Here is a 26255-nt window from a genome sequence, read left to right as displayed (position 1 = left end):
CGATAAAGTACTGTCATGTACTCAATCAAATACAGTATCTACATGTATCTAACAAATTTATATACCACCTACAGTCAACAGATCAACAACACTGAGAAGCAATTTGAGATACTAGGGAAATAAAAATGCTCCCTGTAAGATATTTTATGCATCTTTTGAAAGTCGTGACACAGTGAGTTGTTTTTAAGTCATGGAGTAGAGAGTTACTGGACAAAATGAAAGTTTCTGAGATATTACAGAGAGAATCATCTGAGGGCTTTGTAAGTTATGAGTAAAAGTGTGAGGTACATACAGGAAGTCGAAGAAGTTGCACCAAAACAGCGGTCATACACTCTGATTTCTCTGATTTCTCTGATTTCTCGATTTGTTTGTCAATTCTGGCAGCTGCGCTTTTAGCACATTGTAACATTGTATCTTGGCATCAGGAAAGCAACATTAGAACAGGAATCTTGAAACAAGTATTTTCTGTAACGTCTAATTTTGCAGAGGAGGAAATGAATGGCACAGCAGCCAGCATCGTCATGTCGATATGATATAATGTAAGTTTGCGTAGTGTGTTTGTGCAATGTAATAATAACATACACAGTACATAATCATTTTAATATCTGCTACAGCCCTGGTGACTGCAAAGATAGACAGTAGGTGGTATTTAAATTTGTTTAGATAGATACATGCAGATACTATACCTAACTGAGTACATAAGTTATCATTTCAATATCAGTTCCTGAGGAAGCATCATAGGCCAGTGGCTACAGCAGTGGACGCACGATCACAGGATGATGAGTTCCAGCCCCGGCATGGCCATGGTGTTGTGTCCTTGAATAAGGCACTTTATTCCTCATTGCTTCTCCCCACCCAGGAATGATGGGTACCTGGTAGGAGAGTGGTTGTAATGTATGCGTTTAGCTCTGCTGCGCTTATTGGCTGCACATGTGAGCTATTGTTTGCTCCCCAGGGAGTTGAGTGGTATCATATTAGGTCCAGTGACCAGGGGTAATGATAATTGTAAAGCGCCTTGTGGATATGTGCGCTATATAAGAACCCTTTATCATTATTATTAGTTGTCTGGATGGATGTTAAAACAGACTAACAGGTACAGATCTATCATTTGCTAAATACTAATCTTCTAACAAATTAGACAGTAGCTACATGACAGCTTTGTGAATAATCATGTTATATCAGTAACAAACTGAAAGTAATGTTACATTGTGTGCTAGTTAGCAAAACAAGCATTTCACATGATTCACTAATGATAAAACTTACCATCCATTTCAACTAAAAGTTGATTTAAAGTATTTTCTTGTTCACTCTGTCCACCAAAGTTACTCCTGCCACGTTTCCGACCCACTGCATCTATTTCATCAATGAATAAAATACATGGTGCATTCTTCCTAGCCATGGAAAACATGTCACGAACCTGTGAAAAAATGGAGAAATTAACAAGATCAATGAGCAAAATTACCGAGGAACCTTCAAGATACACACAATGACTCTTTGACTGTTTCTGACAGTGTAAGCAATAATGAAACCCCTTCCAGACTCTAATGGACAAGTGCAAACTTTGCACCACGATATGTACAAGGCAAAGCTGAGTATATCATTGAGTGCAAAGTTTGTTTGAGTCCATTATGGTCTACGCTGGGTACATTATTACTATCATTTTATAGTTTTGGCAATGCCAATTAATTTATAAATGTAGAAACGTCTGGGGCCACAATGGTGCGATACATTATCAGCAATAATCTGGAAGACGTCAAAAAATTCATTGGTATTAACAGAACTACAATATAACAAGATTTACTTGGTATCAATTGATGATTTAAAGAAAGTAACTTACTCGTGATGGTCCTACACCAACAAACATCTCCAGAAACTCTGAGCCATTCACTGTTATGAATGGTACATGAGCCTCCCCAGCTGTAGCTTTTGCCAGCAAAGTTTTGCCAGTTCCAGGGGGTCCTGAGAGTATCGCACCCTAGAAAAAGAGTTAGGTTAAAGGGTCCGAGTCAAAGGTCACACACACTAGCAAACACAAGACATTGACCCGGAGTTTGGATTTGTTATCATCACATCCATTTCTATTAGGAAAGCACATTTTTGTATTTCAGTAACAGTAGTAATACATGGTCTGGACACGATTTGGGATACATTACAGCATCACCAAGCTGAAGAGAGTGTGGAAAGTACAGAAACACTCCTAGGAAAGATACCTAAAATATAATGATTTTTAAAGCGACCACAAAACATATTGAGGGCTTTCTCCTGGCATTCTTATTGCACTTTAAGTTGAAAGAAATACTTTCCACAGTCTAAATTCACTTGACATGAAAAGAAGCTCTTTATTGTTATTACAAAATGTTGCTTGAGTTCAATACCTTCAGGGTGTCTGACTAATTATAAAATCTTCCACTTCATTTCTAACTACAGAGACTTAATTCAGTGATGAACAAGTCATCGTTGATGACACAGTCCCCACTTGTTAATAATGGGTACTTTGATTACATGTCCTCAGAGAGGAGAGAGTCCTCTTCATTAATTAGGTCTGTGATAAAAATACTTTGATACAGATGGCGCTCAATGGCCAAGAATGAGTTCCATGGTGATGAAAACATAAAACCAATGTAGGCCACCATCCTAAAGTTCATAAAATGAGTCAACTAGGAATTAATCAACAGGATGTTGCAAAACATTTTTGCATACAATTCTAACACTTAACAGATTATCACTGGTACCATATTTCATAAAGTTTGATGCAGTATTTACAACACTATGAGATCAACATCTGTATCAAGTTTCATCACATTTGACGTTGTATTAATTGTGGCTATATCACCCTAATTAGGAAAGTTCATTACTTATGCAATTACAAATTAATTAAAATGACACTGATAAATGTCTTTTTCAATGTTAAAGCAATGTGAGCTTAACATCGGTTGACATCTGTATACAGTTTCATGAATTTGATGCAGTACATATTTCTTGACATATCAGCCTACTTACGAAACTTCAATAATTGACATGTTACTGCTACATGACGTGAAACAAATTGACGAGCATATGTATGAAATAGGTCAATGTCAACTTTGAATGATACTGGTGGAAATATGTCTGAGTTATGGCTCTGTACATGAAAACATCGTAATAAAATGGCTGCCTAGCAACCATATTGGATCGTATCACATAAAAATCGACGTACATATGTATGACATAGGTCAATGTCCTTGTACCAACTTTGAATAAAATCAGTTGAGATATGCCTGATTATGCCTCTGTATATGAAAAAATCGTAACAAAATGACCACACAGCAGCCATATTGGATCGTATCACAAAACAAATTGACGTGCATATCTATGACATTGGTCAATGTCCTTGTACCAAGTTTGAATAAAATCGGTTGAGATATGCCTGAGTTATGGCTCTGTACATGAAAACATCGTAATAAAATGGCTGCCTAGTGGCCATATTGGATTGTATCACAAAACAAATCGACGTGCATATCTATGAATTGGTCAATGTCCTTGTAGCAATGTTGAATAAAATCGGTTGAAACATGTCTGAGTTGTGGCTCTGTACATGAAAAAATCATAATAAAACGGCCGCCTGGCAGCCATATTGGATCGTATCACAAAAAAAATAGCGTCAATGACACTGTAGCTCCCATCCTGGACTATTTAGTGTTTGTTCTCTGGTCAGATATTTGAACATGTGTGAAAGGGATAAAGTGCATGAAGTGAAAATACTTAAATGTAGTGTACTGGAGACAGTGAAATATGTTTAATGTATTTATTCAGAACATAAAATGGAAAAAATACAGAATTAGAAATATCGAATACTGTGATACAACCATTAACTAAACAAGTCATTGACAATGACAGTCCCCACTTGTAATAGGAGTATTAGTCTTGATGGGGCAGGGAAATGTGGTCATTAAGAAGTATCACTGGAGTGTATATGTTGAGATCTATGGGCAAATAGTCTATGTCGTTGTTCCCAATTTGAAACACATGAGGCATGTCCAAGTTATGGTTCTAAATCGGGAAAAAAGATCAGACCTCTAGCAGTATTGGACAGCCAAGAAATACATATGCGCATAATAAATGAGGTACAAGATGTGACATCTTAAGGTCTAATATCCTATCAAAATTGGAGGGTATAGAACTTGTGGTTATTGAGATATGCATATATATGTATAATCAAGGTCAAAGGTCATTGAGTTACATGACATTTTGAAAAAAAAATTATATTGCTAATTAATCCCTATATGCCAAAAAATCAGACCTCTAGCTCTATTCACTTGCCCAGAATTAGATGTGTGCAAAATTAATGAGGTAAAGCGTGTGTTGTCATAAGGTCTCCCATCCTACTAAATACAAAGGACATAGCACTTGTGGTTACTTATTTATTGACATAAACATATATTTTAGGTAAAAGGTCATCAAGGTCACATGACATTTAGTCAAAAAAATTCTCTCATATAGTTATCCCTTTATACCAAAAATCAGACATCCAGCTCTATTGGCTTGCTCAGAATGAGATATGTGCATAATTAATGAGCTACAATATGTGGCATCATAAGGTGTCCAATCATACCAGATATGAAGGGTGTAGCACTTGTGGTTACTGAGTTATGGACAAATATGTATATTTGAGGTCAAAGGTCACCGAGGTCACATTACATTTTGTCAAAAAAAATTCTCTCCTATAGTTATCCCTATATATCAAAAATCAGACCTCTGGCTCTATTGGCTTGCTCAAAATTAGATATGCACATAATTAATGAGGTACAATATGTGGCATCATAAGGTGTCCCATCATACCATACATGAAGGGTGTAGCACTTGTGGTTACTGAGTTATGGACAAATATGTATATTTGAGGTCAAAGGTCACCGAAGTCATGTCACATTTTGTCAAAAAAATTGTATTGCTAGGTTATCCCTATATACCAAATAAAGTTATCAAAACAAACCACCAATTGTATGAAACATGGGCCTAAAAAATACAGACAGACTGACATTCACAGACTGGCAGATCGTCCATGTAGCCGACACGAACACGAAGTGTGTGTTACCGGCTATCAAAAACTATGAAAAATAGTAAAGAATGAGCTACAAAATCACTATCAGTTTTAAGTTGCAGGTAGAATAAGTCTGTGCCTTTGTAAAAAATACTAAAAAATAGTAGAAAGTGAAGAACCAGCTGAAAGTTAGTTGAGGAGACCTTGACCGCATATCATTTGCATCTCATTGTCGGCTACATGGACTGTGTGCCCACAGACTGGCACAGAGTGATGACATTGACCCAAAGTGTGCCTAAGGCCCATGGAGAGTGATAAAGATATAACAAAAAGCTGAATGTAATGATAAAATAGTTAAGTATAGGCCTACAGACACTGAGGGTGAATATGTTACAGCAATTTGATTAGTTTCTTTTCGTTTTCTAATTCTGTGATAATTTTTAAGACAATCAAACTGCAAGGCAGTTTTAATATGTATTGACATACATGTTATCTTTTACAAGCACACAGCAAACTGTTCTTGATTTTTCATTTACAATATTTGACATAGACTGAAATACATAACATGCAACCAATATTTACATTTTGCCCATGCACCAGATACATGGAGAGATTTCAACATGCAATCATTAACTCAGAAACCCTATAGGGAAAAGTAAACATTGTTTTCTTCCAGAACAGCTGGTACATCCACATCTGGAGCAACTTACAAACTTAACCAATTACACAAGGATGATGACACAAGAGATAAAGTTAAACTGTGGTGAACTTGACTATTCCTTTCAAATCCTTACCTAACTTGATTGACATCTTAAACTAAAATACACTGCATGTTTAATGGCACACAAAATACATCAGGGGTGTACCATTTGAAAAAAGGGGTTGTCTGGAAGATTGATGAGGAACATCTTTTTTATCCGATACACTGTACATTCTTTTTTCCCACTATCTCACCTTTTCTTTTGACAAACCTTCTGTGGCCGATTTTTTTATTGACATTTGTTTGGATTTTTTTCAAAATCTGCCAGGACCCCCCCCCCCCCCCCTCCATCACTCTTTAACATTGAAAAAAACTTTGAATATATTTGTTGGAAACCAAACCTGCTGAAATCACCTCAGCTATGTTTTCTCATTATTTTTTACCGCATTTCAACACCAAATACAGTTTACCATTTCAAATGCTTACTGAATCACAACATTATCTTAAACATAGGGCCAATGTCCCTGAAGCTACTATAGACATGGATACAAAATTAAGTATTTCCTGACTGTATGAAATCATCTCACTAAGGTCATCCTAGGGACCTGTTAACAAAATATTAAAGCTGTCTGACCAGCGGTTTTGATAAAAACAAGCGACCCAATAGTCGACAGAGCTCTGCTGTGTTATGTAGAGAGCAACTTTTTGTGACATATGTATTGATGAAGATGGTTGAGATCTTTGATAGCTCATTTCAGGATGGCCTGACCTAAAATGGCAAAATTAGCTGCAAAAATACAAAATTGATGATTTCATCATAATTATGTATAAAAATGTATACCAAATATCAAAGCTATCACATGAGTAACTTTTGAGAAACAAATATTTTGACCAAAAACGGCAAAAATTGACCCAAAAATACAAAAATTGAAGATTTCATCAAATTTCACTACATCACACTTGGAGAACCCCCAGGAACCTGTATACCAAATATCAAAGGCATCAGACAAGTAGTTTTTGAGAAACACATTTTTTGACCAAAAATGTCAAAAATTGCACAAAAAATACAAAATTGCAGATTTCATCATATATTCTATATATCATATTTAGTTTATCTGTAGGAGCCTGTATACCAAATATCAAAGCTGTCAGATGAGCGGTTTTGATGAAATAAATTTTTGACCAAAAATGACAAAAAAATTCCTTAAAAATACAGATTTGCATATTTCATCACAATTTGAACAAATCCAAATTGGGTTATCCCTAGGGACCTGTATACCAAATATCAAAGCTGTCAGACGAGCGGTTTTGATGAAATAAATTTTTGACCAAAAATGACAAAAAAATTCCTTAAAATACAGATTTGCATATTTCATCACAATTTGAACAAACCAAGTTGGGTTATCCATAGGGACCTGTATACCAAATATCAAAGCTGTCTGACCAGCGGTTATGAAGAAGGAGATTTTTTACCAAAAACGCCTTTTTTGGCACTAATTTGTATATTTTCAACAATATCAAAAAATCAAAAAAAGCACAATATTATTTCAGGTCAGCCAAAAGTACTTACATGCTAATTTTTCATGTAATCTGCTCAGTGGTTATTAAGATTTTCAATTTTGACTGTATTTACATTTTTTCACTTAATTTGCATATTTTTGGCAATGACAACTTCATGTGAACAAAATCTCATCTACAGCCCATCATCCATGTACACACCAAATATCAGGATGAAATGTGCAGCGGTTTTGGAGTTTTTGATGTTGACGGACAGACATACAGACATACAGACATACAGACATACAGACATACATACATACAGACATTTCCCTAGCCTATAAGAATAGCTTCCATTGCCATATATACATATGGCTATGGGAGCTAAAAATTGACGTGCATATCTATGACATTGGTCAATGTCTTTGTACCAACTTTGAATAAAATTGGTTGAAACATGTCTGAGTTATGGCTCTGTACATGAAAAAATCGTAATAAAATGGCCGCCTGGCGGCCATATTGGATCGTTCACAAGAAAATTGACGTGCATATCTATGACATTGGTCAATGTCCTTGTACCAACTTTGAATAAAATTGGTTGAAACATGTCTGAGTTATGGCTCTGTACATGAAAAAATCGTAATAAAATGGCCGCCTGGCAGCCATATTGGATCGTATCCAAAACAAATCAACGTGCATCTGTATGACATATGAAGTAATCCTTGTACCAAGTTTGAATGAAATCGCTTCTTGCATCTCTGAGATATCTGTGTGAACGGACGGACGACGGACGCACGCACGCACGCACGCACGCACGCACGCACGGACATGACCAAACCTATAAGTCCCCCGGACGGTGTCCGTGGGGACTAAAAACAAACAGGATGGAACCACAATAAGGAGTGAAAGGGAATTATGTTGCTCTCTGGAAGAATGTCTCTATACCTTGGGAATCTTGGCTCCTAGTTCAATGTACTGTTGTGGGTTCTTCAAAAAGTTTACAAACTCCATGATTTCAAGTTTGGCTTCTTCACATCCAGCAACATCCCTACAAGTCATGGAAAGAGAACAGTCATTTCAACAATCAGATCTGTCAACATTGGATGAAAAGTGTCACAACCGATATGATGAATTTCAAGTTATTAATATAAACCTAATACTGTCTGTCTTCATCTATGTCCCATCATTATTTCTCACTGTGTAAATCTACACCACACAAGAAGGCACAGAATGTGTAGCCAGCATAATTGAAATATAAATGAAAACATAACTTGATTGAGAACATTCTGTGGAAATTATAGCCATCAGTTTATCACTGAAAGCTCCAGAACTTTCTTCACACTCTTTCATTTTAACCCTTTTCTTGCCAGGTCTATCACTTCCCCATCTGCCAACTTATAAAAGGCAGTATTGAGCCAGGCCAACTTATAAAAGGCAGTATTGAGCCAGGCCAACTTGTAAAAGGCAGTATTGAGCCAGGCCAACTTATAAAAGGCAGTATTGAGCCAGGCCAACTTATAAAAGGCAGTATTGAGCCAGGCCAACTTATAAAAGGCAGTATTGAGCCAAAACCTTGAAGTATTTTCATCTACTAGGCAAGGCATGTTATGTTATAACAGATTTAGTTGGTAAAAATCATGTTTACAGTGTTTTCACCTGTTCAAGCCTTTGTTCAAATGCTACGTACACGATAACAAAATTGACCTGACAGTAACTCATGAACTTTTCAGGAGAACCAACATCAAAATTGTAAGTGGCAATCTTGTGTACAATTTTTAGACTTGGAAGATGATGGTTGTTCAGTTGTCATTCATACCACATGGTTGCAGACACTGAGGGCACTCTTCTATCTGCTAAATCTCAGTACCCTGCAGTCCAGTTTGCATTTCACATCAAATGAAATAAAAATCAAAGTTTTGTGCAAAATTATTTAGGAGGGTCTGTAACATACCCCTGTTGGCTGTAAATCAAATTTGATCACACACAGTCATGTTCATTTTCAATTTAAAACAACACTACACATGGGTCTCTCTCACACATTGCACAACATAATGACTCAGGCAACAAGGGTGCTTGCAAAATACCTGAACTGTATTGGCAAGACGTTTATAATTTTGCACAAACATTATGCAACAAAAGAGCACACTCTCAAAGTAATTACTACTTTACCTGAAGGACACTCCAACATCTTCTTTGATGATTTTGGCTGTTGATTCACCAAAACCAAATATACCACCCCTCCCCCGACGTGCTCCACTTGTACCCATAGAATTACGGAATACATAGAGAAAGAAACCTATCATCAACAGAGAGGGTATGATACTCATGAGGAAGGACCTGTCAGTGAGATAAAACAGATGTCAATTAGTCAATGAAACAAAGCTTGTTACAGGTTCTGCTGTCCTTGCTCAATGATGTAATGATATGTCTACTGGAACACAGATAAAATAAGTGAGGAACCAAATTCTATTTTATGAAATTATTTATATTACTGGAAGGATAACTCAAAGAGGAACAGCTCAACACCAACAAACAGCCATAGGTCAAAGTTCAACCCTGACCTCACACATTCAGGATTTTGATGCATTGCTGTCATAAAGTGCTGTAGGTCCAAGCGCTTCATCTTTGAAGAATTTTGATAAATGATGAAGTATAAGATGAAACTGACAAAATTCTCCTTGGAACATACTATCACACTCAACTGTTTACGGCAATTGATATTCTGTGTTCAAATGGCACTCTTGTAATCTACAAGGGATATTTGGTAAACAAGTCATCATTGATGACACAGTCCCAGTGTTTCCGTTAACGCAAAATCCTGCGTATTTTACGCAAAATTGTTCAGAAATACGCAAAAAAAATCATGACTGCGTAAACAAATACGCATTGAGAAATGCCGCCCAATGAGACGTACTTGTTTGGCCCGCACTACATTGCCTGAACGTGGTTCAATGCAGGATAAAAATAGAACATATGCATCTGCCTGCAAGTGACATGACATTCATGATATTGCAACATTTTAGACTTTAGCAGACCGCAGCACTTTATGCAACATTGTATTTCATCATCACAAAACATCATGTCAAGATGCAAAAAATTCAAGAATCGATCGAGTTTACGTTGTTGGTAACACAATACAGTTAATGGTCATTACGTCGCATGTTATTTGGAAAGTGTTTACGGGTGACCATTTAGACTCTGTCGGGTTGCATTCTTGAGAGGTCCCGCTGGACTTTGAACAGTATCTGCTTTTTGTTGGCCCTTTGAAAACACTAATTTCGTAGTCAGAAGGTATTTTCTTTGAACATGAACTAATTGGGCTGCTCAACGATCATATACGGGACATGCATCACGGCATGGCAAACGTTCAGCTACACCTTGAAGCCCCCCAGGTTGTTGTTTTTTTGTTAATAGAGCATGCGCATTACAGGAAACCCCCAAGTTCTACGGAAAAGACTCCCCAGCTCACTTCAGATACTGATTCCTACCGTACGCATTTTGAATACATTTTACGCAAATAAAAACTCAGATGCGTAAAATCGTACGCAAGTTTTGAAATTGTAACGGAAACGCTGAGTCCCCACTTGTTATGGGTATTTTGATTACAGGTCCTCAGAGAGGATAGAGTCCTCTTCATTAGGTCTGTGATAAAAATACTTTTGAATGAATTCGCTTGATACATGTCTGAGTTATGGTTCAGGACATGAAAAAAATCGTAACAAAATGGTAGCACAGTGGCCATATTGGATCGCATCACAAAACAAATTGATGTGCATAGCTATGACATTGGTCGATGTCCTTGTACCAACTTTGAATAAAATTGGTCGAAACATGCGGATATGCCTGAGAAATGGCTCTGTACATGAAAATCGTAATAAAAATGGCCGCCTGGCGGCCATATTGGATCGTATCACAAAACAGATTGACGTGCATATGTATGACATAGATCAATGTCCTTGTACCAACTTGAATAAAATCGGTTGAGATGTGCCTGAGTTATGGCTCTGTACATGAAAAAAACGTAATAAAATGGCCGCCTGGCGGCCATATTGGATCGTATCACAAAACAAATTTACGTGCATCTGTATGAATATGAAGTAATCCTTGTACCAAGTTTGAATGAAATCGCTCCAGGCATCTCAGAGATATCTGCGTGAACGGACGGACGGACGACGCACGCACGGACGGACGCATGCACGGACGCACGCAGGGACATGACCAAACCTATAAGTCCCCCGGACGGTGTCCGTGGGGACTAATAACAAAACTTACCCATCACTTTCTGATGAATATACCACAGATAAATTATTAGCTGGTTCTATTCCTAGATCTAGCTGAGCATTCTCTAAATTTCTTTCAAAAGTATCTACACTACCAATATTAAACCAAACATATCTCTGCAATGAAAATGAAGACAAAAACACCATCAAAATTGAAACAATAAATATGAATTGGTCACAAAGCTCTTACTGCACAACATATCTGGCTATCTGGATTATGTAATAGCTTAGAAATTATGATTGAATCATACTGACAGTGATCTTCTTCTGTCTAAAAAATAACCTTGACGTGACACTGAAAAAATTGGCAATTTTGTTAGCTTGTTATGTTTTACAAAACATAAGGTTTGTGTCTGTGTAAACAAGTAATCACTGTGCAAACCCTCAAAATGAATTCAAGTTCTTAAGATACAGTTTTGTTGACAGAAGTTTGCCTTCATAACCTAAGATAGTCTCATTGTTGTCACATAAAAAGACAAAAAAACAACAATTGCTATCAGCAATTATTTTAGTACTTATCTCTAAAGACTATAATTCTTGTACTTACCCCAATAGAATCTTGGCCAGGTTTTAGCCATACACGCACAAATCGTTTGTTAACTACTTCTAATTTTTCTACCTGTAGAAAAACCAATATCCTGGCATGATTAGCCATATCGCCTCATATGCAATAAGTCTTGCTATATCATTGAAAACAGTTAGTCTGCACGACAACCGGGCTTTTCCAGTACCATTGCATGACGGGTAATATTAGCAACAATGGCTTCTTTCAGCGGCGTCATTAAAAATAAACAAAAGCCAGAAATATTGCCAGAATAAAGATGCGGTTTTCTAATAAACTAAGGTATAGTTTTACTATTTTGGGGTGGTAAATGTCAACTGTAGGTCTGAAGAATATTGTCAAATAACTTGTGGGCGATATACATATTTTAAACTATAATTTTATCGCTTGTCAATCAGGTAGTTAAAAATCACTTGATTTGGAACAAGCTCAACTTTTGAAACTTGTACTTTTTTGTCGAAAGACAGGATCGTCAAACGATGCAGATTAAATGCACCTCAGTTTCTATATAAACGTAAAACAAAGTCAACTGAGTCACCAGATACGCGATCGTTGGCAGAAATGAAGCGCATTCATGTGTGTGAATATGGGGCAAAATACAAAAATTTTGTCAATTTTGTTGCATGATCCTGGTCTTGGGATCAACGCGGATTGAAAAAAGGCTGCAAGTGTCACGTTTAGCAAGGCTTCGACCATCAGGTAAAGGGGTGCTACAGTCCCGCTCGCCCGGCTGGTGACCTCACTGCACTGAGAATTGGAGGGTACATTTTCCATGGAGTTGACAGGATGTCTCTTTGACACTTTGTACTTTTTTGACTAAAAATCATATAGACAATCTAGTGTGAAAAATAAGACCTCAAGGTATCATTAATTGCTTCAGAATAATTGATTGCAACGGTTATTCATTACAATGTGTTTTGAGCATCCTATACATGTGAGAGAATTTATGAAAAACGCTATAATTTTCAAGCCGACTTTCTTCCAACGTAAGTACCGTCAGAGGAATGCAAACCTCTCCAATCGGCAATGGTTTACTCCTGGCAACATACATCTTCAAGTTACTCATTAGTGGCTTGACCCCCCCCCCCCCCCCTCCCTGGTCGGTAATTGCTCTGATTGACACGATTTTGAGTAACTTTCAGTGAAAACCATTGATTGACACATGTCAAATTCCAGTCGTAGGGGCGCGAAGCGCGGCACCAGCCAATCTCTTACCATTTCTTGAATGCAGCTTAGCCGATTATTATTGTCCTCAAAGTGAGACTCTATCAGCTATGCCTCAATAAGGTAAAATAGGCGTAAATAATTAAGAAAACCCAGGCTAACGACGAGGCGCGAAAATCGCATATGTTGTAAACAAATGCTCATGAATAGTATCACATGACATCTCAGAGCTGTCCCTATTGATTGAGAGTCTAGACATAATGAGGTCATGCATAATTACCTGTTGTGTATTACTCATTCGTGCTTATTCATAGCTTGACCGGCGAGAAATTCGAAATGCACTGAACTTGCACAATACGGAATAACTCGTCGGCGTATGAGCACATTTTTTTATTAATGTCATTGAGGTTGCTTACAACTGCATTTAGAGGTAAATTTGTGGTAGCCCGTATTTGTTGAAAAAAAATCCCGACAACTAAAATTTCTGTCGATGTCACAACTGGTCTGTAATCGCAGGCAGTGTTGCACGCGTTCGATCAGAAGGTGACTCATACTGCTGTCTGTCACTGCCCGACAGGAAATTTACCTTCCAATATCCGTAATCAGTCGCATTCTCTGTACCAGAGCCCATAACTCTCTATAAAACCAAACAAAATAATAGTCCCAGCCGTCTATTTTCCAGCGAGTGTCATCAATCATCAGTGGTATCATGCAACGGTGATCGTATCTGGCATCCAAACACTGCCCGTCAGGAAATTAGCGCTCCAATTATATATTGATGACAGCTTTGAGACAGGATTCAGTCATTTAGAGTAAAACAGATGCATATTTTGTAGCTTTCTATAAATGTGGTAGTACTCTTTGGGGGCTGGTACACATCAGCAGTTCTTTGGTGTTCAGACATTGAATCTTGACAGTACAGCAGTCAGGGTAGTTGGACCGGTCGGGAAGTTCATGTGGTCGCTACTTTTAGGCCTTTCAATCTAGGTTTGTTCCAGCAAAGCCATTTTTGTACCTATATTTATTTCTACTCTAGAAAGATAATTAGCTTTAAATTTAATCCGTAACTTTAAGAACCATGTGAGTTTCTGTTCTAATGTTTTGATGTTATAGCATCGACAGCGGTCAACTCTCATCGAAGTGTCAACCATCTATGCGCAGGGTGGAAAATGTAAGTGTCATAGAACACTTGCATACTGAGGTTGTCAACATTTTCAAATCATCAAGAAAATAATTTATTTTAATTAAATGAATTACAAAAAATATCAAATTATTGTAGAATATCTTCATATGAAAACAAATATTAATTGTTATTTATACCTTGGTGGGTGAACCCAACCATTAAAGAAAATGGTTTCTGACATGATGTCGCACATGCCAATCACCCTACAATACCCAATCAAATCGCTGGTACTGGCCACACCTCAAAAGCCGGGTTATCGTGCAGACTGAGTTGGGTTGTCTGACAACAGCCATGGAAAAATATTACAATCAATTTTAAAATGTCACTGTCATTTGCTCCAAACCAATAAATACATCTCATACAAAAATAAGAGTTTTGCAGGCATTCAAGGAAGCAGAGTTACGGTACCAAAGCTATAGTAACAGATTTCCCAGTCTACTATAGGATGATGTGTACTTACATCAATAAGATAACAGTTCGCATACAAGGGACTATGGACAATAATACATCATTGTCATGGTTTTAATATGAAAGTTGATTGGTTGAAGAAACACTATGAATAATCTGATTGGATAAGCCACACTATGAATAATCTGATTGGATTAGCCACACTATGAATAATCTGATTGGATTAGCCACACTATCAATAATCTGATTGGATTAGTTCATCATTTTAGTGGTGATACCTACTTCTTTAACAAAAGTCAATTGTACAATGGTTTCCATTTGCCCAGTACCCATTAACTCAAATTCATTGACAAAAACATACTGGTATTTCAATGATACACTACTGTTTTGTTTCACAGTAAACTCTCAGTGCAATAACATACTTTTGTCATATCATGTAAGATTATTTAAAACAAGGAATGCAAATTGTCAACTTACAGCACCCTTAGGTAGATAGTCCTGGACAAACTGTTTCCATGTGATTTCTACAGCTCCTCCTCCAAAAAATAAATATCCAAAAACAGCTGCACCACCAGCAGTGGCTATTAAACTGTAAATCAACTGCTGTCTGTTCTTATCATCAATTGGTGTCCTGCCTTTGCCTCCACCACCACCCCCACCACTGCCAAGGATCGAGTTCCAAATGTTTTCATTTTTATCACTTTGGCCCCTGTCACTGTTGGATCTGTTGAATGGTTTTTCAGCTTCTGCACAGAGAAAGGAGGCACATGTAAGATAAGAAATAACACCGTCACTAAGAAATCACAAAGACAGACCTTTCCTACTCATGATCAGACTTGTAAGTATATATGTACACCTAACAATTTGCAAAGTGGGATTTCCAAAGAAGAATTAATGTACAGTGAGTGGACTACGTAAGGAAATATCACTACATGCTGACACATAACAGCACTTCAATGTGAGACTTTTCAAAGTAACAAAGATTTGTCAACTCAAAAATATTTGCAGAAATGTTAACACCTTTGTCATTCTAGGTGATCTTTACGTTACATAGGGTAATAGTCCTTTTGTGCTGATGTTTGCAAGTTTCAGTTTTCCATACATGTATGATGTAGGTGTCCCTCAAGCACACTGGATGTGATACTTGAGAAATAAGTCCAGATAGCAGTCTCTTTTAAAACCACAGATACACAGAAGTTATTTCTCCTAAAAACTAAAATCTGAGAACACTTTCTAGATTTTTGTCTGTTCCTACACAGGAGAGAACAGTGTTTCCGTTAATGCAAACTCCTGCGTATTTTACGCAAAATTGTTCTGAAATATGCAAAAAAAATCATGACTGCGTAAACTAATACGCATTGAGAAATGCCGCCACATGACACGATGTACTTGGCCCGCACTACATTGCCTGAACGTGGCACAGTACGCAATATTACCCATAGTGCAATACAATTTGTATGCACGGAGATCAGATTGCACAGTGCGTTGTCGCCATATTGCACGACGCACAAACGGGGTCCAGACACTTCGCACCAAAACCAGTTTGCCCCACACAACTTCGTCCCAAAACCATTTCGTACCAAAACCACCTTGTCCCAAGTACTACTTCGCCCAACCCCACTTCGCCCCAAGTACCACATCGTACTAAAACCACTTCGCCCAAAGTATAGTACTGTCAACTCGTCCTGAAACAACGATGTTACGACGTATCATAAGGTTGTTTTTACCTACAACTTGGAAGCATTAATGTGTTAGGACATTTTGGCTACCACGAACCATTTATTGTTGCATGAAACCATAAACGATAGAATAAGAAAAAAGAAACACACAAATGCTACAACTCAGGTGCCTTGCGCGGAATTGCACGATGTCAATTTCGCGAAATGCTTACACTTTCAAGATTTCAGTCCCAGGATGACAGAAAGGTGGTTATTTTCAGCTTTACCAGTTAGCGATAAGTTTCGGGCAAAGTGGTTTGGGGACATGACTTTTGGGACGAAGTGGTTTTGGTACGAGGTTGTTTTGGTGCGAAATGGTATGGGACGAGATGGTATGGTGCGAAGTGGTTTTGGTGCGAAGTGTCTGGGAACCCGCACAAACCACATGTGAACAGTAGTAACGCGATCAGAGTGTACGTCCAGTCTCGTCACCGCGATTGCGGTCGCCTTGAAAATATTTACATTGCAAGTAGAAACTTTGCCTTGTACATGCGTGCATGTATTTATCACCGGCCAGGAACATGTACGACACGGTTTTGTGGTTTTTCAACAGATGTTGAAAGATGGAACTTATTTGCACATTCAGTGAATCCCCGTTATTTCTGATACCTGATCGCGAAGACAGAAACACATTTTGAAAACAAGTTGCACTGAATTGATGCAACACCACTTCAAATTCAGCAAATCTGTTGACACCGACTGTGAGCATATAAATAACCGGTCGCAATTTTCAATTGAGGCGATCATGAAGTTCTGTATGAAATACCCCTATCAGCTGGCGTTTGTTTTTGTTATGTTATACGACCGGCCAACACAGTATTGGCAACCACGAAACAGCCTATGTCGACAGTTTGCAAAACTACGTACCTGCCTGTTCTACTCTGGCCCTGGTAGTTCACAGATCAAGCAAAAATAAACATTTAATCAAACTTCGTGCGATCGAAAATCGAACAGGTTTACCAAAGACTTGTACATCATCTACATGAGCACATACAGATTATAGTCATCGGCGTATGACGGTGCTTGAGGTACGATACGGTAACGTAGGATTTTAGTAGCGACACAAGTGAGCGCAAACATGAGTACAGTGCATGTGCTTACAAAAGCCAAATTTGTAACATGGCGAAATACATTTTTCATTCCGATGTGACTGTCTTTTTCAAACTCTATCTCCTCCCTCGATTTCGGGTCAACATAGGCATGCAGTATATCGTTGGAATCGTATTTAGTCGTACAATGATGATATGGTCTTAATTTCTCAAAATCAACATTTCTCATCAAGAAACAGGCTAAGTATCATCAAAAATCTAATTTTTCACCAAATATTTGCGATGAAATTTTTAAAAATCGGTCAAACAAAAATCTGAGACCATATGTTTACCCTGAGCAAGCATAGCAATGGCTTCCGTACTCTTCCAGGCATTGTTGATCAAAAACCAGAGAGAAGATAGCAAAAAAAATCCCAAAAAAGGTCAAAAAATAGAAACTCAACTTCAATTTTTGAATAATATGAATCTTCGGATAGAATCATGCTATAAAGATCCGGAAAAAAACCTAAAAATGTACGCCTTCCGAACTATCCCATAGAAGTAACTGCGAACGAGGATAACAAATATGTATACGCCTATGACCTCAATTTTCAGCTCGTGGCTATTTTTGGACACAGCATTAGTCATATATGTAATGGCGCCCTCGGTGGCAGGATGGTGATCTCTGAGCATACAAGTCGTGTTGCATCATGGGATTAAATACATACTGTGTGCGTGGTTCAATGCAGGACAAAAATAGAACATATGCACCTGCTTGCAAGTGACATTTATCATGATATTGCAACTTCATAGACTTTAGCGGACCGCAACTCTCTATGCCACATTGTATTTCATCATCACAAAGCATCATGTCAATCAGTTCTGTAAAGACAATAAAAATTCGAGAATCGATCGAGTCTACGTTGTTGATAACACAATACAGTTAATGGTCATTATGTTGCATGTTATTTGGAAAGTGTTTACGGGTGACCATTTAGACTCTGTCAGGTTGCATTTTTGAGAGGTCCCGCTGGACTTTGACCAGTATCTGCTTTTTGTTGCCCTTTGAAAACACTAATTTCGTAGTCAGAAAGTATTACCTTGAAGCCCCCCAGATTATTGTTTTTTGTTAATAGAGCATGCGCATTAAAGGAACCCCCAACTTCTACAGAAAATACTGCCCAACTCACTTCAGATACCAATTCCTACCTTACGCATTTTTGATACCTTTTACACAAATAAAAAACCCAGTTGCGTAAAATCGTACGCAAGTTTTGAAATTGTAACGGAAACGCTGAGAGAATAATAAATGGAATTTGTAAGACATGCACATAATTTAGAATTGTAAAGTAACAACAAAGACTGGGATCTGCTGGATCAACTTAATAGATACCAGGGTTGAAGCAAGTTGTAGTGTGACTGGTAGCTCCAGTCAAGAATGGTGAATCGGCTCAATATGTGGACTTTTCCATGTCTCTACACTAAAGTCAATCAACACTCGATCTAGTAACATATTCATACAGGAATCAGGGAAAAACATGGTACAATTGACAGCAACTTCACCACTTCATCTGACAATTGGTGTTGTCTGATGATGCCACACCAATAAAACCATAGATTAAACCGGTTCTGTGACCAGAGGATGCAATATTTTTTATAAATTGCTTTTACACAATCATAATGTAGCAATAACATCCACCCACCTTTTGATTCTTTAGGTTTGGACTGTGATGTCTTCGGCTTTGTGGCTGTCTTTTTATTTCCACTTTCAAAGTATTTTTCAAATCCCTTTGGAGGTTTTGAACAAAATCTTCTCCACTCATTCACCACTTTAGTTAAACTTGTGTTATGTTGAAACTGTAAAAAGACAGAATTACAAGGAGCATTACGGGTAGGCAAGGAGCATTATGGGTAGGCAATAAGAAAGAGACACATCTTTGCTTCAATTCTTTCCTGTGACAAATGTTTACACATGGTTTTCTAAAACTTCATAATTATGGGTAGGCAATGAGAGAAGAGCAATTGAAAGACAATACGTCATCTGCCAAGGGTTGTACACACAGACATGTATTGCATGCAGCTTATTCAAAATGGCCGGCGCTGGGTTGGTGTGCCCAGCCAATTGCAGGACGATTTCTCGCCAGTAGCATAGGGTAAGGTATGATTTTAGGCAAAAGAGACCAGTCGATCGATTGTTTATGCAACCATCTAACTGTTGACCAGTTTTTATCACCGGAAACGCTCAGAGTTCATGAATTTCACTGATTTATGAAATCGGGCGGTGAAAAGCTTTCAGACCTTCCCTTCATGGCTGTGCAGCAGTGGACAACGGGCCCAAGCCGGGCCCAAGCCCTGTAGCTACAGCCGCTCGGTTAAGCTAGCCGACATGTACAGTATAATATCACGTACGGTTATTATTTTAAATAATCAAGTCATGTAGACATTCTACACATTGATGATTATGCAGTGCATTCGCCGGGCCCGAGCCAGGCAGCCATAGCCACTCGGTATAATGCAAGTCAACATGTAGGCCTATAGGCCTACACTAATATCACGTACGGTGATTCTTTTATTGAATAATCAAGTTGTATATACAGGGCTGTCAATTATAGCCGGTCACCGGCGGCAAATCGCCGTCTGACACAGGTCTTGCCGCCGCCTGTTTTCCCTATTCAAGGCCTGCAATAATGATCTTTACACATGTTATGAATTCTTTCCTGTCCCAATTCTACCGTTGGCTGCACTGTGCTACAGAGGCGCAGCCCCTAAGGCTCATTTGTAGTCGATTTCTGATAGGTTTCAATCGGTACTGTCAAAAAGCTTTACGTGTTCTGATTGGTTTTCGGACGTACACGATCGATATGGCTACGAAAAGAACGACAGCCACGTTGGATTTATGGGTCCAAAAAAGACCCCGAGAGGCTTACCCTAGCTCTGGATATAAAAGTAATGTTCATATTTGAAAACCATTTTATTTTCCTGAGGAACTTCAGTGATCGGGGGTTCAATCCATCAATGGTATAGCATGCAATGTAGATTTCACGCCGCGTCTGAGCAAAGTGCCATAGCATTACGTGTATTTAGCGACTGGAATTTTTTATTTGTTTTCCCGTTTGCAGATCGTGAACACTCTTTACAATGAGTAAGAATCGTTTACTCAGCGCAAAAAAAACTTTGTGGGGATTGACATAATTTTTAGTGAGTTTTGACTACCACTGAATTTGTTTGCACCAAGCCGCCATTCTAGGTTCTATGAAATGTATTCTTACTGTAATACATGCTGTGTACTGTGGTTGTTTCGAAGGCCCGAGTACTGAAGTTTGATATACATTTTCAAACATCCAAAATCTTTCCTCAAAAGCAAATATCGGTATTCTGATCCTTCAAAATCATTTACCAAAACCAACATTTTTTAATGTTTAGGGCAATCACAAAATTTAGCTAGGCTTGACTATATACTTTCGCGGTATCTTGCATGTACGTATGGCGGTAAACCATGTTTTGAATATGGATATATCATGCATGTAGTGAGTCTACCCACTTGGCCGGTGTGGTTTTCGACAAAACTCGGGACTACTGTGAGGGATAACAGAATAGATAGTCATCAGGAGAAAAGATTTGATCGTTAACTTTCACGCGCAAGGATTTACTACGTAAATAAATCAACATATTCTCAATCTTGTCGATTGAGAGGCCAACGGACAACGAAGCCACGCAATTTCATTAGCGGGTGTAAACTTGAGTATGTAATTGTTTGTATGACGTAGCGTCTACTCAAATTGTCTCTGGTAATGGTCTCGTATTTACCCCATTACATTTGTAAATTTTCACACTGGAAATTCATAGCCGGTAACTCTGAGGAGAGGTCTTGAGCAGACAAAATAAAATTACATCAGTATCAACCAGACGTAGATCGGAATTTTTTGTCGTGACGTTATGACATCAGTTTTGCAGTGGGGACAAGATTTTTTTTAATTTCAATACGATTAGCTGTTTTTGAATGGGAACGTATTACAATTATTGAATTACTTTCTGCAGATGTTGTTTCTTAAGTAATAGTTTCTGCAGGTGTAGTTTCTAAAGCTACATCTGAAGAAATAGTTTTTGCAGATGTAGTTTCTGAAGCTACTGTTTCATAAGCCTGAGAATCACACAATATTGAGGTATTGTCAGCTGGTACTGCCATACAAGCCTTGGGCTGAGATGAGTACTCCAGTGATTCTGATTATGGTTCAGATTATTAAGCAGGTTGTAATTCACCAGAATTTGTATGCAAATAATAATAACCTGGTGTATCAATAAACATATAAACTCTGTAATACTTTCATAATTTATTTCACAAGATTAAATTTCATGTTACTTTTGATACTTCAGTTATAATAAACTTGACGGTAAATTGCTCTCAAAAGTGCCACCACAGGCCACCAATTGAAGATGAATAATTAGAAAAGCTTCAGCTTCAGGAGGGGGGACACCCCATCCTGGCCTCCCCCCACGTGCGCTTGCGCGCACGCCTTGCTCCGCTTCGCTCCGCACAAGGCTGTACCCTCCTGTTCTTTCACTTGTACCCTTCTATTCTGAAAAACATTGACAGCCCTGTAAATAGACATCGTACATATTACATAAGATTATTATCCCAGCAATGTGCCAAGCGCCCGTGGGCGTGGCAGTAGTAATTTAGAACAGCTTCCCCTACCCATTCTCGCGAGCCAGAGCAATAATTTCCGCTCCGCTGACCTACGCAAAAATCAAGCTCTGGCAGATTACGCCGAGAAAGTGCGGAAGTATGAATGGGGGTTAATTAATTATTCATGAGAACATATCATCAGAATTAGCCAATCACGAATCCGTTTTACAAAGTCATGTCGGGTCGTAAGCTCCTCATCGTCTGTGTGTACACAATTGAGCTTTCAGGGCCTGAGATCCTCTGGTTCCGTTGCATCTCTTCGGGCATATGTTGCATTAAATCCGACAGCTTTCAAAGTTTTGACAGTTTTTCTGTCATGATCGAGAGCAACGGCGACACGCGACACCATGTGAATACTACGGCTTCGGTATGTACACAGATAGCCCTGCGTACGATGCTGTGTGTTCCGCTACAGCTAATCGCCCCGCTCACCACAGCCCTGCAAAGACCCGTACATAGGGTCGGTGACTTCAAATCCATTTTGGGACTTGACGTAAAAAGCCAAATTACTGCTGAAATTCAGTTTTCTTGGGCCCAAGTCGTATCCCTGCCTACCTCAGCTACTCGATCGCTTCCAAAAATGCCAGTCTTTTATTCACTTCTCGTAAATAACCGTCGATGTCGGCAACTCTATCGCTAGTCCTGCGTGCGATGCTGTGTGTTAGCTGTAGCGGCTAACACACAGCATCGCACGCAGGGCTATATTCACTATATATAGTATACCCTGTCCGAAAATTGTCACCAGGTCACACTGAGCGAGTGTACGCATACATGTAAGCTTATACGTGTTCGCACCCAGCTAAACTGCAAACCCATGGAACAAACACCTCTCTTGGTTTGATTCCGTTGTTAGTGTAACTTTTGTGATGAATTAATGAAACATAATCGGACTTGAACAACTACGCAATTTTCCGAGATCTGTGATTTCGGCAGTGTTGAGACGATCGGGAGCCTAGCCATTCTCGCAAGCCAGAGCATTTTTTCCTGTCTCCTTTGATGGTCATAAAGGCAATCAAAGCCAAAATAGGAAGAAATGGCACGTTCTTCGCCGTCAGTCAGCTGCACGTTGTCACCAGCAGGGGCAGCCATCTTGCCTGATAATAGCCGAATAGTGGCTCTGTAACGGGCAATCTGATTGGCTCGTCGGTTTTTCCTCGACTATCATACAGCCTTGCAGCAATGCGTGAACACTAAACGTGGCCAGTGATACCACGGCCTTTTCGGCGTTGGGTGATAAGACTCGCCGAAGAGGGCGTGGTGTGCGACGATGCCCCTACCTCCATATTACTTCTTTCCAAATGGTTATTCAGGAAAATATTACAACCTCATATGATTTGTAACTTTTGTCATTTGAAGATTCTGCCTATTTCATTGGTCTAAACGTGAATACAGTCTCGATGAAAATACTTGTTTCAGATGGCTACAGGAGTTGTGAAAGGATACAACATGTCGCCTTCCGGGTCATTCAGGTCGTTGATGACGCAACTATCACTCACATAAGTGGCCAACAGCATTCGGTTATCGTATGACCAAAGTAACGAAATAATAGTGTGAAAGATTTGGTTTTACTTTCCATGCTCTGTTACGGCGATAAATATCGAAGAGTGATCAGCCACGTTACATGATGAGGGCTGAAGTTAGGTAAACTTTTAACATTACAAGCTGAATCACTGTCTTGGCGCAGGTGCTTGGAGTATATTCAATAAGTCTGTGGGACTATGAGCCCGTGTATGTGGGTTTCGGTGTGTGGATTTCTCTATAGCATCCTCACAATTGCATGGCAACAAAAAGGGCAAAAACTTAATTGACCGCTGAAACAACGGGTATATAAAGAAAGAAAAAAGTTTAGTCGTGCCATTGCAGCCAAGCTCATGACCATGTGTTCCTCATACGGTAGATAGATGCTGAAGACTGAAGTTGTACTGTACACAGCACTGTTACATACCCTTCGTTGTACATGAATTCTCGTCAAACTTCCTTGCTGAACCAGCAGATCCAGCGATCGGCACAAAGTGACACACCTGTATGCCATTCTGAATACTGTTACTATAACGTCATGAGAAGTTCATTCCTACTGGGATATTTTCTCTTACTGCATCATGAAGTGGAATCGACGTTCATTGCACAACATAAACATGGCGGCAGCGCACTAATTGCGCATGCTCCTTTTATGTAAGGTTGAAGCTTGCGAAACTGAAACACTAAGCTTATATGGGGGCGCTCCTCACCACTGAACAGTATCGGTAAGGGACGGACCATTAGATCTTAGGAGGGGGATGGTCAAAAACAAAAACAATTTCAGAGCAGAAAGTTAAGGGAAAAAATCTTTAAAACTAGTTTGCATGATAAAAATAAATAAATAAGAAGACAAATACGTAAAAAAAAATCTGCAAAAGTCTTTAAAATCTTGAATTTTGTTTAGATTTTACCGACAGGAAGCAACTTTCTGTATTTTTAGTACATCCTCCAGGCACATTTTTAATTGTAATTTATACATTTAGAGTGTCTGTATCCCTTATACTTGAAGTTGTGATTATCTTATCTTTTCAGGACTTTTGTATTCTGATCACTTGAATATTATAAAATTATAGAGCCTGTTTTCTATAGTTGTTTCCTGTGTACAAACCAAGCAGGTACACTAGGTAAAACATTGAAACTATGGTATGGTTGTCAAGACAGAAAGTTATATTTGCCTTTTAAGATCAAGGTAAACAGATGCAGGCCACATCAGGTTAATTTTTTCACAACCTTTTTATTGCAATGATGATTGCAAGAATGGGTGAACAAGTAAGAACACGTCAATAATGATAAAACAACAAATCAAGTCACCATGTATTATTTTGCTTTTAAAAAGACATTTTCAATTCTTTTTTCTCAGAAAACAGCCTCAAAAAACAACAGCAACACATTTTTTAACATTCAACAATACATTATGTAGAATGCCATCTATCCAACAAATCCCAACACAAAAACACACAAAAGGGTTGAACTTTGAAAGTTTCTCGATAGCAAATACTGAATAAATCTGCATGAATAATCGTTTGTGTGTAGCAAATGCTGAATGACAATTATCTGCGGAATCTTTCCACCACAAAAAAGAGCATGATTTAAACAAATCTTAAGGGACTTATGTAGCAAATTTCAAAGAAATTGGACAAGCGCTTTCAGAGAATACAGCTTTTTTGACCATGAATGGCATATATTGCCCTAAAAAGACAAATATTGAAATTTCACCACATCTATACACATGCAATCAATTTGGACATGCTGCTACAGAGAAATAGATGTTTTGATCAAAAAAGGGCAACAATTGTTCTAAAACACAAATATGCAAATTTCACTATATTTTGCAAACAGCTTCTCAGCTTGTCAAAATCAATTGTAAATCATGAGATATGCATGATGTTTGGTGGTGTGAATGTAGGCATTTCACCACGCAGCAGAAAGGGAAGCCAGGAAACCAAAATAGTCATTTTTCAAAACTATAGGAAGCTACTGAGGAGCAAGAAGACCATGTTTCAGAGGAAGATGTGTAATCTGAAAAAAAATGCTTCCCAAGTGCCACCAAATAACACCATTTTAATCTCTATTTTTCAAAAGCTCCAACGGCAGGAGGGGGGACACCCCCCTCCTGACCTCCCCCTGCATTAATACTCCCCAAGTGCCACCAAATAACACTATTTTAATCTCTATTTTTCAAAAGTTCCAAGGGCAGGAGGGGGGACATCCCCCTCCTGACCTCCACCGTGACCGCTTGTGCGGTCGCTTGTGGTGCTTTGCACCACATCTTTGCCCTCTTTATCCTCAGACAGCGACGAACTAAAAAAAATTATAAATCTAAAAATTTACTCGGAAAAAAAAAATTTGCACAGCTAATCTCAATTGGAAAAAAAAAATTTTAGAAATTTACAATAGTCAAAAAAAAATTTTCACAATTTCATTGTGACCATCCCCTCCCAAGATCTAATGGTCCATCCCTAACAGAAACTTGCACGCATATTTCTGGACAAT

At 38.5% G+C, this 26255-nt stretch overlaps 1 protein-coding gene across 1 annotated transcript in view; it reads right to left on the bottom strand.

The window, feature by feature from the left end:
• Positions 1–24414, bottom strand: part of LOC139117949 (mitochondrial inner membrane m-AAA protease component AFG3L2-like) — a 43234-nt gene extending 18820 nt beyond the window's left edge. Inside the window, exons 1-9 of the mRNA XM_070681197.1 lie at positions 24190–24414; positions 19261–19414; positions 15289–15557; positions 12042–12113; positions 11487–11611; positions 9384–9551; positions 8160–8262; positions 1838–1975; positions 1264–1417 (exon numbers count right to left, since the gene is read on the bottom strand). Of these exons, the coding sequence (XP_070537298.1) occupies positions 1264–1417; positions 1838–1975; positions 8160–8262; positions 9384–9551; positions 11487–11611; positions 12042–12113; positions 15289–15557; positions 19261–19414; positions 24190–24276 (1270 nt within the window). The 5' untranslated portion in view covers positions 24277–24414. The remainder of the gene's footprint in view (positions 1–1263; positions 1418–1837; positions 1976–8159; positions 8263–9383; positions 9552–11486; positions 11612–12041; positions 12114–15288; positions 15558–19260; positions 19415–24189) is intronic.
• Between the last annotated feature and the right edge of the window lie 1841 nt (positions 24415–26255).

The sequence above is a fragment of the Ptychodera flava genome, chromosome 18 (genome assembly GCF_041260155.1).
Source record: "Ptychodera flava strain L36383 chromosome 18, AS_Pfla_20210202, whole genome shotgun sequence".
NCBI lineage: Eukaryota > Metazoa > Hemichordata > Enteropneusta > Ptychoderidae > Ptychodera > Ptychodera flava.
Note: the sequence above shows the minus strand (reverse complement) of the source record. Positions and strands in the feature narration are given on the sequence as shown.